Below are 18,884 nucleotides of genomic sequence, written 5' to 3'. Positions count from 1 at the left end.
ATTTTAATTAATGGACGCAATTAATGATTGCAATAGAGAAGTCAACAGGCATGTCAGACAAGTCAATATTTTCCACAAGATATCAATAAACCACTATGCCATGAGCTGATGTACCTACAAATTGTTATACACATTTTATGTGCTCTCCTACGTGAACGACATTTTCATGTATAAGGTGTTCTGTTTTGTTGACAATTCTGAGGTCTGTGACAAGCTTTCTAGTTAATCCTGGCCTCCTAACAAACCTGAACTCACCGCCATGTTTTTGACCAGATGATCACTAATATAGCAATTAGCAAATATTTTGCAAGGTTGTCAATAAGGAGTCCATTATGATATATAGAATGGTTAAAAAATCCCCATGCACCTGGCAATTGGTGTTCATAAAAAATGTGTGTGTGTGTGTGTGTGTTTAACTAGAATTTCCATATTCAAATACATGTGATGTGACTTCCTTAACTGATAGACCACCTGCTATCCCCAAACAGATCAAACCAGATAATCAAAAGTTGTTTTTACAATTCAATGTGGAAAACAGGTATATTCATGAGCTACAATTTAAATGTTGCATTTGTGAATTTATCTGTTTCTGTGTTTAATATGGTTGTCAATATTGTTCACACCACCGTTTAATAGAACCAAAACAATGTGAAATGCTTTCAACACCTTGTTTATTATTGTCCATATTGTGATTGTAAGTTGTATGTACAGTATCTGTGTTTATATAAATAATGTTATTGCATACAGCATGCTCAAATTAACTTTTCTTTTATTTTATTTCAACGTCTGAGTGGTTTTGTCTGTCTAGAGAAACACATCAGTGTGGCAATACATTAAACAGAATGAAGAGGTACTCTCTTCATTAGTATGTGTGTCAGCATAAACAGTGTGGTGCCTTGCCCTATCTCAACATTTAGAATTATCTTCAATGATTTTATCAGATATTTATTTTACTACGAAAGGTGTTTGACTGTTTGATTCAACATGAACACGCAATTTATTTCGACCTTGTTTAAGTCAGTGGCTGTATTATTGCTGTTTTTATATTACAACTTTTACCTTTGTGGAAAAAAAAGCTCCAACACTTCACTTAGGACAGGGGCTTTATTGCAAGATTTGGGTTGACACAATTAAGAGGGAGCACCACAATGCTCTGTATACAGATTAACCTGGTTGGTGTACTCCTAAAACAAAACTGAACTAGAGTCATGTTTCTCAGAGACGCATTCCAGTTACACACAATTGAGTATCCCTGGTTGATAAATTAATGTCTTTCTTTTTAAATCACAATTTACAGCTCCCAACTCCATTTTCTCTGTTTATGGCACCTGTATCCAATCACAATCCAAATGTGTCCAATCGCAAGTGAAGTCCACAATGCAAGCTTTTGAGTGATTCAACCTGTTTTTGATGTAATTTCATAGTTGTATTTATATTAATCTCATAGAGAATTATACAATAATTGACTCATGTCATGTCTATGTATCTGAGAGCACTGGGGGTTTAATATGGTGCAGTGGGGAAGGTGATGCAAGAATGAGGCATTTGGAGTCTGAGAATGTGAGAGCACATTTTTAATACAAACCAGTGAATACTTTTGTGTATGTAATATGGCCATTAACATTTTACAACACTTGATTTAACCTTGTGGTGACAATTCATACGGAAATTAAAAAAAACAAAAAAAAAAATACAAAAAAAAAACAAACACAAGCAACCAAATAAAAGGAACAGACGATTAAACAGTTATACAGAGTCAACGTCATGGCGATAGAACGGAACATGGTGGACGTGCATTATATATTTTAATTGGGTGTAAAACTACTCAGAAGCACCTGGTCTTAACAGTGTTATAATTGATATGTTGGACAAGCTCTTTATAAATACCTAGATTCATCTTAATTCCCTGCTTCACTTTCTGTTCTTGGATCTTGCGTTTTCTGACTCTTATTATCAAGGATATTCTATTTTTAATCTTTAAAACCTAAAAAGTTTTATCAGATATATTAATACACATTTCATGCCTTTGTAAATTCTATAGACTGTAGTTAGACATTTCACAGTTTTTTTCCATTTTCTCTTTCACCAATTTAGGGGGTGGTATTTTAACAATAATCCTCACACAGATGTCTTTTTACAACAATTCATTGAAATCAATCCATTAAATTCATCCATCAATTCTCTGGTGTCAGACAACACAAAGCACTGGTTTAGAAACATTCATTCAATCACTCCCTTTGTATGTGAGAATAAAACAATGGCTAGTCCATCACACAGCATACTGTAAAAACAGCTCACAAGAAATCAAAGGTAAGCAGTCATTTTGGTTGGGCCGACCCGCACTAGTGGATCTTCTCAGAACAGACGTCATATAAATAACACGTTTCACCTGCCGAGAGGGTAGCCGCAGAGTGGACTATTATTTCATGGTGATTCTTTTTCTGTTTTTGTTTTTGGTGAAACACTCCTTTAAGCTCATACTTTCTCACTCATGTAATTGAACAGTCCAAAACAACAGCCATACTCTGTCACTCCACACACACTGTGCAAATCTTTGCGATCACATCGATAATTCCACTTTTTAAAAACGTAAACATATGACGTACACACTGTAGCTTTTCGTAGTAGCAGTTTTCAAGAACTGTCCCATGTATTTTTTTTCCTTTTGTTTTCTTTTTATGTGTAGTGATAAACGACTATCAAGGCACAAACTGAATTGCATTACTGTTAAAAAAAGAAACAAAAGAAAGAAAATATCCAGCTCGGTTGTTTCTCCGTTGTCATGGCGCACGACGCAGACTGGCAGTGATGAACTTAACGGGCTGCCTTCAGAGAGGGTCCAGCCACAGCATCAAGTTATCAGGTCTTGGCAAGTTAACTCTACTTGGTATTTCAATGCTCATAACATATAAAATCCGTCACTAGTGTTTTATTTTATGCACTGCGTATGTGTGTATGTGTGTGTGTAAGATGCGCCTTAATGATGTATGTACCGGTAACAATACAGACAGATATAATTAGGCCTACTTCAAAAGGAGTCAATGGTGTCAGTGTATCAAACCGCAGCCGATGCCTGAGTATGGATGTGTGCTGCAGCGAAACCAGCACCACCACCACCACCACCACCACCACCACTCCCTGTGCCACTCAACGTCTGTCTCACTCCTCACGCTTCACTGCAGGTATGTCTGTCAGTGTGCCGTCTGTGGACTAAAAAATCCCTGCAATCCTCGCCTCAACAATCTCAAATGATATATATGACAAGCTACTCAGACAAAACAGGAAGAATAAACGTAACAGCACACTAGTTTGGCATCGTGTGGCAACATGCCGTGACAACTGTTTTTAAAATAGAAAGAAATAAAACTGTCAAAGCGTTGATTGAAAAGGTCATCTGTGGCAGACACCAAAGAAGCACCTGACTGCTACACAAAGATCTCTGTTGGCAAAAACAATAACAAACAAAAAAGGCAGTTGAGAGTATGTGTCTTAATGTCTTCAAAATCTCCCTTTTTTAAAATGCAGGCACAAGTAGAAAACAGGTGAATCTAGTGTCTATACAGTGGAGTGAATATTCACAATAAACACAGAAAGTTACAAATTAAAAGGCTATTCTCCCCCAACACCAAGAGTTTTGGGACAAGTATGGAGGGGTCATGGGTCTCCTTCTCAATGGCACAGCCTGACCATCGAACTCGACATACAGTACGGGGTCAGTTCAAAAACTGTGTGTATCCCTCCGCCCCTGTTACTATGACGTCCATCCATATCCGCATGGCTTCAGGGGACGGGGCCACCATGTAGTACAGTCTGTCATGAGTCTTCACGCAGAACGTCAGAGAATGGTTGGGACTCTACAAAGCAGAGGACAGCGTCAGTAAACACGAGGCGTCTTTCATCTTCAGCATAAACCAATGTCAAAACACAGATGTGTTCCTACTGAGGAACTGGTCACCGTGACAACCTTTTTCTGAACCAAGCAAATGCACAGTGATTGTGAAAACATGATAAATGTATGCAGCAAAGACGAGTTTGCGTGCTCGAAATCCATTCGGCTTTAGGCAGTAATACATAAAATATGCTAAGCATTTTAGAGGAAGCAATGGAGAGGCAGGGCAAGTGTAAGCATTAGAGATAATAGCAGGACACCAAGGAGACATTTTTTCAGTTTGAGAAAATGGAATATTATAATCTTTTTTTAATAGCCAAAGCAGTGAAACTCCAAATCATTTCATGTGTGTTTTCTCTAGACAATTATGCACGTCTTGAAAGGTGCAGCATCCCTTGACAACAGGGAACAGGGACGTGACTGCATTGTACTGTGAAAGCCTTTGATGTTTCTCCTCGGCTGACAAGGTGACACTCTACCTTAGTCGCACTGCGCAAATGGTCATAGTAAACCTCCTCGATCGCCTGGAAGTAGATGATTCCCTTGAGCTTGGACTCGTGTTTATCTGAAAAACAGACCCAATGGTATTCATGACAGACCAACTCAAAATATCACATTTCATCAAAATGCCTCGCAATGGGAACGGAACTCACCCATTACAGCACAACAAGGCGCTTCTCTCATTTACGGCCATTTTTCAATTAAGACATTAATTTACAGCAACAATATCAAATGAATCCAGTAGGAAACAGCAGTCCAATGGTAATTGACCACATCAATTGGGCAAAAAGAGCGGGTATGCTCCTATTCCCCTGTTGGCAGCTTGAACTGCCCATGTGGCGTGCATTCACTACAAAGCGGGTGCCCTTAACGTATGCCCATGAAATTTATTCGGAGCGAGTAGCTTCTTTATGCAGGGGCACAGTGCACACAAGCGTAGCCTGGGTGTGAATTTGTTTGCACTCCTCGATTTTTTTGCAGCTCCGCTGGTAGTAGGCCTGCTAGCATTGCACCTCATTTCATCATCAGCGGGAAAACACAAGGATGAGCTGCTAGGCAGTTTCCAAAGAGACAGTGAATTGTAAATGAACCTTAGCTCTCCTCTCCCCCCTACAGCCACGAGTTCGCAGCAGTTTTTTTTACTAATGCATTATCTCTTAAAGCTCTGGGGAATCGCCACGAAGCACGACAAGTCACGCAGAAGCCGCCGCAAAACGGTTCGCTCGGAGAGGGAGACCTCGCCATACCTACCTACGTAGTACGAAAACGTCCTTTTCATGCGGTCGAAGACGAACCAGCGTTTCTTCCAGGACTTGATCTTCCCTCCCATCTTGACAAGGTAGCCTTTGCAAATCTTCTCGGTAAGGATAACGTGGTCGCAGGTCTCCACAGTGTGACCCGAGGACTCGATGTGGGAGCGCAGGTCGAACTCTTCTTTGCGGATGGGCAGGTAACGAGTCATGGGCCGAGCCTTTCAAAAGAGATCAAAAGTCTGTCAGAATTGTCAGAAGTGTTATGTCTGTAACGCAACCCAAAATAAATACATTTTTAGTAATACTGAATGACTTGAATGTATTGGATTTTTTGTTGTTGAAACATATGTGAAATGCAGCTAGAATAAAAAATAACAAAAGAAAACAAACTGAAATAATATAGGCAAAATTAATTCCATTTAAATGAAGTGAAACACAATTCTAATTATGGTAATAGAAACAGAATGAAATAACATTTTATTTAAATCAACTGAAATGACTCTGAATGGAAATCTGGGCTTTCGGTATAGCATCCGTGTGTTTATCTCTGTGCACCTTCCTTCCCACATGCCCACCTGGGAGAAGATCTTGGCTTTCATCTGGACCTCTTTCTCACACACACACACACACACACACACACCTGAGAGAGGTTTTTGGCTCTCATCTTGACCTCTTTCACACACACACACACACACACACACACACACACACACACACACACACACACACACACACACACACACCTGAGAGAAGTTCTTGGCCCTCAGCTTGACCTCCTTGTCCACCATGCGCTGCCTGATGGCCGCCTGCTCCTGGAGCTGTCGCTCGGCCACGGCTCGTCTCTGGCGCTCCTCCTCTAGGAGAAGCTTCCGGGCCTGCTCCTCCCGCTCCTGGACCACACACACACACACAAACACACACACACACACGCGGCGCTCAGATCAAACGGACCACACAACACGACACGACACACAGCGGTGGGCAGGACCGTGAAATGTGACCAATGTAGACTGCCACGTGTTTTGTGTGTGTGTGTGTGTGTGACCAGTGTAGACTGCCATGTGTTTTGTGTGTGTGTGTGTGTGTGTGTGTGTGTGTGTGTGACCAGTGTAGACTGCCATGTGTTTTGTGTGTGTGTGTGTGTGTGTGTGTGTGTGTGTGTGTGTGTGTGACCAGTGTAGACTGCCATGTGTTTCGTGTGTGTGTGTGGGTGTGTGGGTGACCAGTGTAGACTGCCACATGTTTTTGCCTGCATGCTTCTGAGACACACGCAGTACACAGCTCTCAGATCACACCTTCACAAAACAGAACTGTAGTGACAGTAGAATATTTCTATAGTAGAGTATAATAGGTCTCTGATGTTCTGTAGTACCTCTTTAATTTCCTTACCCTCTTTAGTGTTCCTATAGTACAGTCTTACACTATTTCTAATACTAGGCCTAACCAATTAATACTTATGTATTTTTTTTTTATTTTGCTTTTTAGTATTGTTCATGTGTTTCATGTGGTGAATCGTGTTTCTGTTTAGTGTCAATTAGTCCATGTGTTGATGTCTGTGTGTGGAGCGCTATGGGTTGCACTCTGTGCATATAATAATGAACTTACTTTACCTTGCTTTACCTTTACTAATATGTCCTAAAATACTAAAGATTCCTATAATATCTATAGTATCCCTATTACATTCATACTAGTTTGTCTCATAATACTATAAGATTCCTATAGCTTAATTTTTTTTCATACGGGACACAGACAACGCAACACACGGAGGTGTGCAAGTGAAAACAGACCGGTCTACACAGAAACACATTTCTGCTTCTGTGGCGCGGATCTGAAGACACATGCTGGCGAGGAGCCTTGTTTGTTCAGTAAATGCAATTCCTGCTACCAACCAGCACCGGAGTATTAGCAGTGCACAGGAATTTATGTTAGACACACACTGAAATATTCAATAGTGAGCAAGCTATCAGCTGGTCAGAGCTAACGATAACTACTGATCTTCTGACTGCTACAACCTGTGCCTGCTGGAGTGGAGAAATTTGTTTCACAAGTAGGGGGGAACAAACTGAAATATATGGTCTCTAGCAACTTGTATTACAGACTGAAAATTGAGGTGGGTTTTGGTGAGTGTGGATGAGTGTGAGTTGTGTGTGAGTGTGAGTTGACTGTGAGTTGTGGATGAGTGTGACTGATAATGAGATGGGTCTTGGGAGTGTGTGAGTTGTGGATGAGTGTGTGTGGGTGTGTGTGAGTTGTGGATGAGTGTGTGTGGGTGTGTGTGAGTTGTGGATGAGTGTGACTGATAATGAGATGGGTCTTGGGAGTGTGTGAGTTGTGGATGAGTGTGTGTGGGAGTGTGTGAGTTGTGGATGAGTGTGTGTGGGTGTGTGTGAGCTGTGGATGAGTGTGTGTGTGTGAGTTGTGGATGAGTGTGTGAGCTGTGGATGAGTGTGTGTGGTTGTGTGTGAGTTGTGGATGAGTGTGTGTGTGAGTTGTGGATGAGTGTGTGAGTTGTGGATGAGTGTGTGTTAGTGTGTGTGAGCTGTGGATGAGTGTGTGTGGTTGTGTGTGAGTTGTGGATAAGTGTGTGTGTGTGAGTTGTGGATGAGTGTGTGAGTTGTGGATAAGTGTGTGTGAGTTGTGGATGAGTGTGTGTGGATGTGGATGTATGTGTGTGTGTGTGTGTGTGTGTGTACTGTATTTGTGTGTGTGTGTTTGTGTGTGTGTGTGTGTGCGCGCACTCACTCGAGACTCGATGAGTCGGGCCCTCTCCAGCTGGGCCTCTCTCAGCATGTTCTCCATCTCTGCTATCCTCTGACTCTCCATCCCACTCGCACTGCAAGACACACACACACACACACACACACACACACACACACACACACACACACATAAACACATGCACGCACGCATGCACGCACATACGCATGCATGTGCACACACGCACACACATGCACGCACGCACCCACACGCACACGCGCGCGCACACACACACACACACACACACACACACATACACACACACAGATGCACACAAACACACATTAGCAACAAAACTGTGCAAAAGTACACAAAAAATCACCCCACATCACAATTTTAAAGAATCTACTAATAGAAGTAATTTCTACAAATTACATTGGACTTGGTGGTAGTCGTAAGGATACTTTTATCTACCACTGCTAAGTTTAATGTATTTTTCCACAATACAATTGTAAAATTAAATACTGATTAAATATTCTAAAATGTACTTAAATACTTAAAGCCATGCCATAAACATTGAATTACTTTATTTTATTCCACTGCTTGGTTGAATTTCCCATTGTCCTAGGTAATTTAGAACGACCATTAACCGTATGTTATTTGCACACCTGTGAAGTAAATCCATTTTTTTGGCCGTATCACACTTGTATATTAATTCGCCGAACTCGTTGTGAAGTTTAAATGAACCGTCACGTTGCATCCGAGCTGTAAAATGCAGACGTTCAGAACAAAGCAACATTGTAGCATATGACGGAGGTGGCTTTTAGCTAAATGGATGACAGCAGGCTAAGTAGAATAGCGATGTTTCAAAGCTAAAGTTCATTAGAATCTTGGGATACGCCCGCTTGACAACGGGAGAGATAGAACCAGAGCCATATAGATATCTATAAGGCTCTGGATAGAACTAATGACTGGCCTTCCATCCATTTAGAACTAGTAACGGCAGTTTGTCCTGCAAGTTGAGAAATGAGTTGATATGTGTCGGAAGAAAGTAGTTCCACAAACAAGGCAGTTTTAGCGATTAAAACGTTGTAACAGGAAATGAACAGAACGCAAGTGGCAACAGTGGAATAAGCGGGATAATGGACTCCACGGTGGTCTGTTCACAGAAATTAATAAACTTACGAAGCGTCGGGGCCGTTTTACAACCTCGACAATGCATTAATTTCTGTAAACAGACCACCGTGTCGTCCATTATTCCTTACATAACATTCCCTGAGATGCTTTTGTAAAATCTGCAAGGTTTTCTATTGAAAACAATGCCTTGGCTCATTTCTCTCATCGTGTTCTAGCATGCTCTGAAAACCCTATGGAGAAAGAGGCTGATTTTGCAATTGAGCTCTTATTTTGATATTAAATGTTATATGCATGATTGGCTTCACTCTAATTGGCTAATGTATTTAGGCCTCTTCCAGGTGTATTGCTAGATTGTTAAAAGGGGAGGAAGCTTAATAAATGAGAGCAGTTGTGATGTAGAAATGTCACGCTTTTCTAATTAGCCATGACCCTTTCTTTGTATGATCATTACAGGCAGGGAAAGGAGCGGTCAGATTTGAAAAGCTCGGTACATCCCCTAGTCACATGTTATTTCAAAACCAACCTAAAAAAAATGGTTCGTTACGGCATGGCCCCTTTAAAAGACCTTGACCTATGACATCAGATAACACATGACCTGTGTGCATCTCACCTGGAGATGTTGTCAGGAGAGCATGCGGAGGAGACGCTCGTGTCCATGCTGTCCGAGCTCTCCAGGCTAAGCGTGTCGTAGGGCTGTTCGCCAGCCGAGGGCGGCTCGTGGTGCAGGATGGAGTGGTGCATGATGGGATGCACCGGCGCGGCGTAGTGCATTGAGGCGCTCAGGTGTGTCTGCGAGCCGTGCAGGTGTGTCTGCGAGCCGTGCAGGGCCTCCCACTGGCAGTGGGCCTCAGCCTGGGCCTTCTGCTTCAGCTCAGCTAGCCGCCGCCGCTGCTCCTCGATCACCAGCTGGCCTGCAGGGGGCGGTAGGGAGAGAGAGAGAGAGAGTGAGAATGTGTGTGTGTGTGTGTGTATAAAAGAGAGTGAGAATGTGTGTATGAGAGACAGAGAGAGAGAAGGAGAGTGAGAGAGACAGAGAGAGACAAAGAGACAGAGTGTATAAGAGGGAGAAAGAGAGTGTGTGTGTATAAGAGAGAGAGAGAGTGTGTGTGTATAAGAGAGAGAGTGTGTGTGTATAAGAGAGAGAGAGAGTGTGTGTGTATAAGAGAGAGAGTGTGTGTGTAAGAGACAGAGAGAGAGAGTGTATAAGAGAGAGAGAGACAGAGAGAGTGTATAAGAGAGAGAGAGAGAGAGAGAGAGAGAGAGAGTGTGTGTATAAGAGAGAGAGTGTGTGTGTAAGAGACAGAGAGAGAGAGAGACAGAGAGAGAGTGTATAAGAGAGAGAGAGACAGCGAGAGAGAGAGTGTGTGTATAAGAGAGAGAGAGAGTGTATAAGAGACAGAGAGAGAGAGAGAGAGTGTATAAGAGACAGAGAGAGAGAGAGAGAGAGACATGGAGACATGAGCACGGGACCATGGAGCTGTGTGCTCCCAGGCAGTGGTGTGTGCAGAGAGAGTGAGGGCTTTGGTGGCTGCCGTTTGGGATCTACATAAACATAAGGATGACGAAACAGTGGGGGAACAAGTGAGGGGTGGGATGGGGTGGACACAGACCACTCCTGGGTCAGTCAGTCTGTCAGCCTGTGTTCTGGCCACCGTCGGTGAAGCAGAGCGCACACATTTTTGACAAAATCGCAATACAAATGTGCACAGGACCCTCAAAGACAATACAGCCAATTCACAGCAAGAATTTTGCATCTATTGTACAAAAAATATAAATAATTCATTCACTGCTATTCACTAGACTACTATAGAAATATGCTGAATATATCCATATATAATGTAGATAAGATTCTTTATTGCCCAGAGGGTATTAGTCTAATTTCTATAGGGTGCAGGGAGCTTACACTGTATTGCCTCAGTCCACTTGAACACTCAAATCAAAATTATATTTGTAATTCTCTACCACAAAGGACACTGTTTACCGTAAATATAGTGTTTGTAAACACAGTGTTTGTAAACAGACACACCATTTCCATGCACTGACGTTTCCCTCTTTAACAAAAGAGGAGAGAGTGCTAGCAGGCTCCCCATAATAAAAGAAAACCACATGCCGGATCCAATTCTCCCAAGAGCAACACAACACACCCACACATGTTCAGGGGACAGACACAAAATAAACACACTGAAGACTCACATGTGGACAGCTCTGTGAGATGGCAAAGTGGCCCAATGGAATGACAGAGAGAAAGCACAGTTGTTAACTCAGCTGGAGACGCTTAAGGTTGGATTATAGTGAGCATCTTCATTCCACATCCCATTTGTGTATTCATACATAAATGATACTAAATGACTAAAACATGGTTTTCACGACACACCTATAAGTGATGTAAAGTGCTATAATCAGACCTCTAAGAAAATCAAATGTGATTTTTTTTGAGAGGCCAAATTACATCACAGGGTCTATCAATAAATAATTTACCATATGCGGGTACAAGTGTGATTTCCTGTTTACGCAACACTCGTATGTTTTTTAATAAAATTGCATCAGTCATTAAACCCTAAAAACGTGGCATGTTGGTCAACATTAGGATCCCCGGAGCCATAATGGTAGCTGTAACAGGTCTGGCAAAAGAAACAGCTGGCAGCGTGAACTGATGTAAAAGCGGTCGGAACGGGCAGAACATTTTCAGGAAGTGCACTTGCAGTTCTGTTGCATTTTCTAATGCACCAATTTCCTCTGGAGTACAACTCAGCCTTAGGTGCACCACCAACTCACTCTCCAATATCCGCCTTCAGCAAGTCACCTGCTGAGAAGTGTTGCAAAAGCTCAGATAATTGGGGGCTTCATTTGAATATATATATTTTTTTTTATCAATGGGCATTATCTCGAATGTTTCATAGAAGCAACTGGCTCTTCAGGAATGTTTTCTAGCTAAGACTTTGTTAATTTATCTATTATAGATCTATTAGCTATCTCGACATGGGAAAAACAAACAAAAAGTGTGTTCATGCCAAAAAAAGCTATAAAGATGAAATTGCAATTTTATGTGATTTATGTGAAGCCAGAGCAATACTCCTATCAGACTATCACCTCGGACTGGGATGCTGAATTACCCACTATGGAATTGTATTGACCTAAAAATGTAATTTATTATCAATAATGCATTAGCTTGGACCAGAAACTCTGTCCATCCACACTGCTCTGAACCTGCGGACGGAGTAAGCGGGCAGTTATACCTTTCTGCTGCAGGGCCAGCTGCCTCTTGGTCTCGATGTCCTGCAGTGTGGCTGCCAGGTTGCGTGGCAGACTGCCAGTTCCCGGGTGGACCATTAGTGGGCTCTGAGAGGAAATTAGCAAACACGGCCCAGCAGTCAGTGTGTTAGCGCCAACTCAGTCACTCAGTCACACACACACACACACACACACACACACAGACACACACACACACACACACACACACACACACAAACACACACAAACACACACACACACACACACACACACACACACACACACACACACACACACACTTCCACCCACCCACCCTGTGGAAAAAACTAATACTAGAAAATATTATACTAATAGAAATCGACATTAAGAATTCATTATAAAAAATACCTCACTTTAAAGGCACATTTTGAATAAAATGAAATAGATCTAAGAAATTAGCAAACACAGCCCGTCAGTCAGTATGCTAACAGTAACTCAATTACACACACTTACTAAAAGACTAACACAAATAGAATATAATACTACCGGTAATAGAAAATGGCATTAATGATTTATTTAAGAATAGCCAACTTTTAGAATAAAATATCCTAAAATCTTTCACTAAAATATATCTGAGAAATATGTTTGGGTAAAACATGTCTCCTGGGCTCTGTAAATGAGTAATCAGCGACTAAAATTTTCACCATGGTGGAACTCTTTCAGCCTATCAGGAGACTTGCAAAAACGTTGCCGTCCTTTCTTGCCAACTATTTTGTCGAGGCAACTCACACTGTATGGAGAGGTTGGATTACAACAGAGCCAGTATGGCAAAAGCTATCCAGATTGGCACACGATGCCTAGAGCAATTCTACAACCAAGCACACTGATAAATATGAAATAAAAATAAAGTGGTAAACTAGCCAAGAGTCCACAGACTGAGCAGGACATTTCTGTCCTTTTCTAACCTTTGCTATCGCTAATGTATGTTTCTGTTTTTCTGTTTTGTCTCCAAAAACTCATTTGCTTACAGTCCAAATCAATCTCTCCCCCATCCACCCCACGCTTGCATCTGCTCATTCCCTTGCATTGCACAATATTTTGCAACATTGGGGTTTTTGAAAGTGCAGGCCTGTGTGTTTTTTGTGTTTTGGTTACCCTTGATGGTGTGTTGCGACCCAGAGTGGCGGTTCCATATGGAGGTGAAAGCCCAGCACTGACTTTAGGCCTCATGACCGTCTGGCCCGCATCACTGTCCAGCTTGGAGCGGAACATCTGGACAAAGCGGAGGGGGGGGGGGGGGGGGCATCATGAGCACTCTTGTTCCTTGACAATGATGTTATAGCTCAGATCTCTTCGCTCTTTGAATGTTGTTTCTTGCTATGCATAACACATGGACACATACACTTTTGGGCAGCACAACTTAGTATTAGTGTTAATGCAGACGTCTTGATATGTGTAGAGATAATATATCACAATGACCTATAGTAACATTTTATGCCAACAACTGATCTTTGTAAACCAACTGTCAGTGGAAAACCTGAATTAGTGTTGTAGCACCCTGCACTGGCTCTACTGCACTTGTATAGACCTGCCTGCCTACTGACCTGGATCTCACAAAGCCTGCCATGCATGTTACATGTTTCACATATTTTTATTGTATGTCAAACTTAACCACATAATGACATAATTATACCATGAGATTACTGCCACCTTTGTGTAACTTGTCACGAAACATTCCACTCATTGCGAACTACCAACCGTCTGTAGAGCTGCTGGAGAAATATCACTAACTCTTTGCTGGAGTCTTGCAACGTGCAATAACAGCTGACCACTCAATTTCCACTTGCGCTTTCCCACTAAGCCAGCGTTAGGAGAGCACTCACATGCACGTGATGTGAGGACAGGCAGGAGAAGAGAGGAAATAAGGAGGAAAGGAAAGCAACACACCTCCGGAGAGAGAGAGAGGGAGGAAGAATACGGAGAGGGGAGACAGGAGAGGATAGAGTCGGCCGCCGCCGCGACGGACGCAAACGGACTAGCGCGGAGCGGAGAGGTGGGCGAGGACTCCACCTTCGGCATCCCATAGATCTGATTTATTTGGCCGACAGTGATGTAGTCTTTCGCCTGAGGAGAGACAGCCAACACAGCACAGACAGACAGACACACAGACAGACAGACAGAGAGTGAGACAGAGAGGGAAAGCAGAGTGAACCAGGAAGTCGAAACAGAGGGAGAGAGAGAGGCACGGAGAGATAATGAGACAGGCCTGAAGGTCTTTGCATAAATCCTTTGTCTCGAAGGTCCCCATATGCATTTGCAGTAGATAGTTTGGCGTGGTGGGACTGGAGAGAAGGGGGGGCACCTCCACAGGGGTAGAGGAATGGGGGGGGGGGGGGGGGGGGGGTGCACCTCCACAGGGGTAGAGGAATGAGGGGGGGGGGGGGGTGCACCACCACAGGGGTAGAGGAATGAGAGTGGGAGAGCGGGGGAGCAGGGACCAGATGGGAGGAATCAATAATTAAACAGCCCTCTGCACATGGCACTGGCACTCTCCCCCTGTGTGTGTGTTCAACACTCCCAAAACACATCACGCCAGATGACCTGGGATAAAGGAATGCCCTGGGTTACACCCACTGCCCACACATCAATCCAGGGGACATCCCTGCTCATACACTTTGGAATCTCTTTAGATTTCAAAGAATCACTACAGTGCTTCTCTTTGTCAGAGATTCTGTTATCATCTTACAGTACATCTGAATATTTGTCGGTTAGGGTTCAGTTACAGATGTTTTTCCTTTTTTTATATTTGGTCCAGTTTCTTTTCTCATTCCCTTCCCAGTGCAGCATTATTGTAGGCACTGACTGCTGCTGATGTGCATTACTCCCACTAGAGGGCAGTAATGCACCACAGACAAGGGCACCATTCCTCATATCACAGTTAGTCACAGTGGAGTCATTGGTCCGATTTTGTTTTAGCAGTGAAACTCTAAATGGCAACATGATTTTACAGATAACAATATTTATCTCTCCAGATATATTAATACTGGGCATACAACCAAATATGTGACCAGTGTTAGTATGTTCTGACAGTAAGAGGTTTCTGGGGCCTTAGCATTTAAACCTTAAACCTTTACATTCATATAATTCTATATTCTATACACATTCATATTATTCTATATTCTATACACATTCATATTATTCTATATTCTATACATTCATATTATTATTACACTGTAGATGAAATGCTAGCTTTGTCCCAGACAAAGCCTACCTCTTTTAAGGTGTTGGAGTTCTCTTATGTTTGTCCCAGACAAAGCCTACCTCTTTTAAGGTGTTGGAGTTCTTTGGGAAAGTTCGCCCTCCAGTGAGAGTGAGGTACCTCTTCTCCAAACCAGACAGCCTTTCTTTCTCCTACAAAATGCAATAAAAAGCATTTAAAGGTAAATAACCATAAACTTTATTAGTTCCTGCACTTTAAGAGCAAATCATGGCATTCTTTTAACACCCTTTATTGCCTTTGGCCTGTTAATTCTCTAAACCAATTATGACACGGTTTTGACAGAATGCCCCATTGGTCAGTTGCAACAGGGTCTGTTATTTGTGAACTGTGTATCAGCCAAAGGTAACCGTTGTTTGTTAGATCATCTGAACCACAGCTGAAGTGGCCTAATATTACACACAAATTAATATCTTCGTTTGGCAGATAGCTATGTAACAACTGGAATAACATTTAGCAAATATTTTTTGCCAATACAAGAAACAAGCGGCTCAAAAGATATCAAACTGACCTTTCAACAATATACCATCCCTGACAAAGCATCAGCTACATCAAATATTTAATAATATTTTGCAATATTATTAACAATACAAAACTGAAGGGCCCAAGAAGGATTTTAAACTGCTTGGCCTGCAGACCCAGTTGCGTGTGTGTGTGTGTGTGTGTGTGTGTGTGTGTTGTAGGGGTGTAGGGTTGACTGTACCTTCTGCAGGATCTGCAGTGTGTGAAGTCTCTCCTTGGCCAATCGGTCACCCTCCTGGCTGGACTGCAGGCCCAGCTGATTGGCCTGGCTCTCCAGTGTGGCCACCTTCTCCTGCAGAGAGGACGACGATTTTATGTTTTATTTACTGATTTACTTGTTTGTTTGTTTATCTTATTATAACTTTTCTTTTTTTTTCTCTTCCTTAAATGCTCCAAATGTAAAGCAATTTGAGCTGCATTCTGTGTATGAAAAGTGCTATACAAATAAAGCTTGTTGTTGTTGTTGTTGTTGTTGTTGTTGTTGTTTTAAGTGCTAGTCAAAGTGTAGTGGAAGGAGAGCGTAGTAGAATGAGGAGGAGGTAGAGGAGGGTAAATATGATGTAATTGTAATTGTAATTAACTTATTTGTACAGGGAAAGTGCACAAAAAAACATTAATAGAAGTCTTGTACCAGGTTGTAGCAAATTGATAATTTCCACCCGTAGTCCCTGGATAGGTAGATGGCAAAATAAAATGAAATAAAGAAATGTAAAATAAGATGAAGAAATGTATACTAGGGAAGACATGGGTATCCCTCAGCTACAAGCACTAGCTTCCAGTCTGATGAACGGGCACTGGATGAGTAGCGTTAGTACCTAATCCCTGTCAGTCAACAGGCCTTGGCTAGGGTCAAGGTTGACTGTTCAGTAGGCAGAGAGAACAATGTATACACAGCCATTGTGTTGTCTTAAGTAGCTTTGAATGCACCCCCAGCATCTGCTGCTGGATGGACTATAGGTGAATGGAAGGGGCAGGCGGGCAATGTGCTCCAGGGTCATAGAGTCAGTCGGTCAGAGAGAGAGACACGTAGTGCTGTGTGGACTACAGGTGATGTGCTCCAGGGTCATAGAGTCAGTCGGTCAGAGAGAGAGACATGTAGGGTCTGTTTGAAACGGAAGACAGCTGCCTGCTGTCTCCCTCCCTACATAGAGAGCTGTCTCACTAGACATGACTTTGGATTAAATGCATCTTTTAAAAATGAGCATAGCACTCTAGAATCTTTGGTTAACACTACGGTATGACGTTAGCAAAGGCCGGACGTTAAACTAAATTAGCTTACGTAAACTAGCAGGATAACTGTATAAATTACTTTTACACGCGGCAGATATATCAGACCATATGCTATTCATGGTTACAACAATGGTATAATCAGATAGTAAATTGTTTATTTCTCATTTCAAATCTACAAATTTAAGCAAAATAATGTCACGAACCTCACTTGCTGCCTCGTCTCCAGTTAGATATATTAAAAGGCAGCAGTTTATATATAAGTATACTCTTTTGATCCCATGAGGGAAATATGGTCGCTGCATTTATCCCAATCCATGAATTAGTGAAATACGCTTAGCACACAGTGAACACACAGTGAGGTGAAGCACACACTAATCCTGACGCAGTGAGCTGCCTGCTACACGCTCACTGCGATATGTGCCTTGCTCAAGGGCACTTCAGCCGTTCCTACTGGTCGGGGTTCGAACCGGAAACCCTCCGGTTACAAGTCCGAAGTGTTAACCAGTAGGCCACGGCAGCCCGTTTTTTACCCGTTTCGAACAGACCCGTAGTGCTGTGTGGACTACAGTTGAGTGGGTGGGCGGGTGATGTGCTCCAGGGTCATAGAGTCAGTTGAATAGAGACACGTAGTGTGTCTTCATGCCTGTGTGAAATGTGTGCTTCTACGGTCACCCTTCAGTGAAGGGGAGTATTTTTAACCATGCAAGGTGGACAAACTTATAAGAACAGCTACTTCTGGTCATGTTTACTGTGGGCAAAAATGTATTGTGAAAAGCAGAGTGGTTGTAGATCATGCTAAAATTCCCTTTCAGCAAAACTGCCCAAAATGTGTGTGTGTGTGTGTGTGTGTGTGTGTGTGTGTGTGTGTGTGTGTGTGTGTGTGTGTGTGTGTGTGTGTGTGTGTGTGTGTGTGTGTGTGTGTGTGTGTGTGTGTGTGTGTGTGAGTGTATGTGCTGGTTGTTCAGAGAGGTAGAATGTGTGCAGTTGATTGGCTGTTTGTCCCCGCTGATGGCTCTAGCCCTCAGCTCACTCCTTTATGAGCTGCTGATTAATGTGTGTGTAAGTGGAGACAAGGGATGGAGTGTGTGCCGCAGTACTGAGTACTGTGTGGTGGAGTGTGTCTGTGTGTGTGTGTGTGTGTGTGCGTATGTGTGTGTGTGTGTCCTCTTCCTGAGCATGGTGCTGTGGTTCTCCACTCAGTCCTGTTAAAACAGCTAGCTGATGTGTGTGTTAGGTGGTGATTAGTAGAGTAGTGTGTGTTTGTATGTGTGTCTGTGTGTGTGCGTGTGTGTGGGTGCTTCCTTCTGAGCACACTGTTGTGGTAGTCCTGGCGACTGTGTGTGTGTGTGTGTGTGTGTGTGTGTGTGTGTGTGTGTGTGTGTGTGCGCATGTGTATGTGTATGTGTGCGCGTGTGTGTGTGTGTGTGTGTGTGTGTGTGTGTATTCTCCTACCTTCCTCCTGAGCACGCTGCTGTGGTAGTCCTGGCGCTCCTTGAGCAGCTGCTGGCTGATGGTCTCCTTCTCCTCCTCCAGACTGCTCTCCTTCTCCAGCTGCTGGAACTCCAGGTCCTCAAACTGCTTGGTCTCAGCGTCCAGCGTCTCTGCCTCCTGCACACACACACACACACACACACACACACACACACACACACACACACACACACACTCC

The 18,884-nt window shown here is 42.8% G+C and overlaps 1 protein-coding gene across 2 annotated transcripts in view; it reads right to left on the bottom strand.

Annotated features, from left to right (window-relative positions):
• Positions 1 to 1,561: 1,561 nt before the first annotated feature.
• phldb1b (pleckstrin homology-like domain, family B, member 1b) overlaps positions 1,562 to 18,884 on the bottom strand; it is a 55,543-nt gene continuing 38,220 nt past the window's right edge. For both annotated transcript variants that reach the window (XM_076290990.1, XM_076290991.1), the window contains 11 exons: positions 18,668 to 18,823; positions 16,167 to 16,277; positions 15,508 to 15,597; positions 13,342 to 13,458; positions 12,213 to 12,315; positions 9,587 to 9,887; positions 7,885 to 7,975; positions 5,886 to 6,032; positions 5,141 to 5,360; positions 4,369 to 4,454; positions 1,562 to 3,854 (listed from right to left, as the gene is read on the bottom strand). In XM_076290990.1, the coding sequence (XP_076147105.1) occupies positions 3,714 to 3,854; positions 4,369 to 4,454; positions 5,141 to 5,360; positions 5,886 to 6,032; positions 7,885 to 7,975; positions 9,587 to 9,887; positions 12,213 to 12,315; positions 13,342 to 13,458; positions 15,508 to 15,597; positions 16,167 to 16,277; positions 18,668 to 18,823 (1,563 nt within the window). In that variant the 3' untranslated portion in view covers positions 1,562 to 3,713. The remainder of the gene's footprint in view (positions 3,855 to 4,368; positions 4,455 to 5,140; positions 5,361 to 5,885; positions 6,033 to 7,884; positions 7,976 to 9,586; positions 9,888 to 12,212; positions 12,316 to 13,341; positions 13,459 to 15,507; positions 15,598 to 16,166; positions 16,278 to 18,667; positions 18,824 to 18,884) is intronic.

Source organism: Alosa pseudoharengus, unplaced genomic scaffold (assembly GCF_046254945.1).
Source record: "Alosa pseudoharengus isolate Yale_2024_CS ecotype anadromous, Long Island Sound unplaced genomic scaffold, YU_APseudo_1.1 YU_APseudo_1.1_scf_18, whole genome shotgun sequence".
Taxonomy (NCBI): Eukaryota; Metazoa; Chordata; class Actinopteri; order Clupeiformes; family Clupeidae; genus Alosa; species Alosa pseudoharengus.
This window is presented reverse-complemented; position numbering and strand designations above follow the sequence as displayed.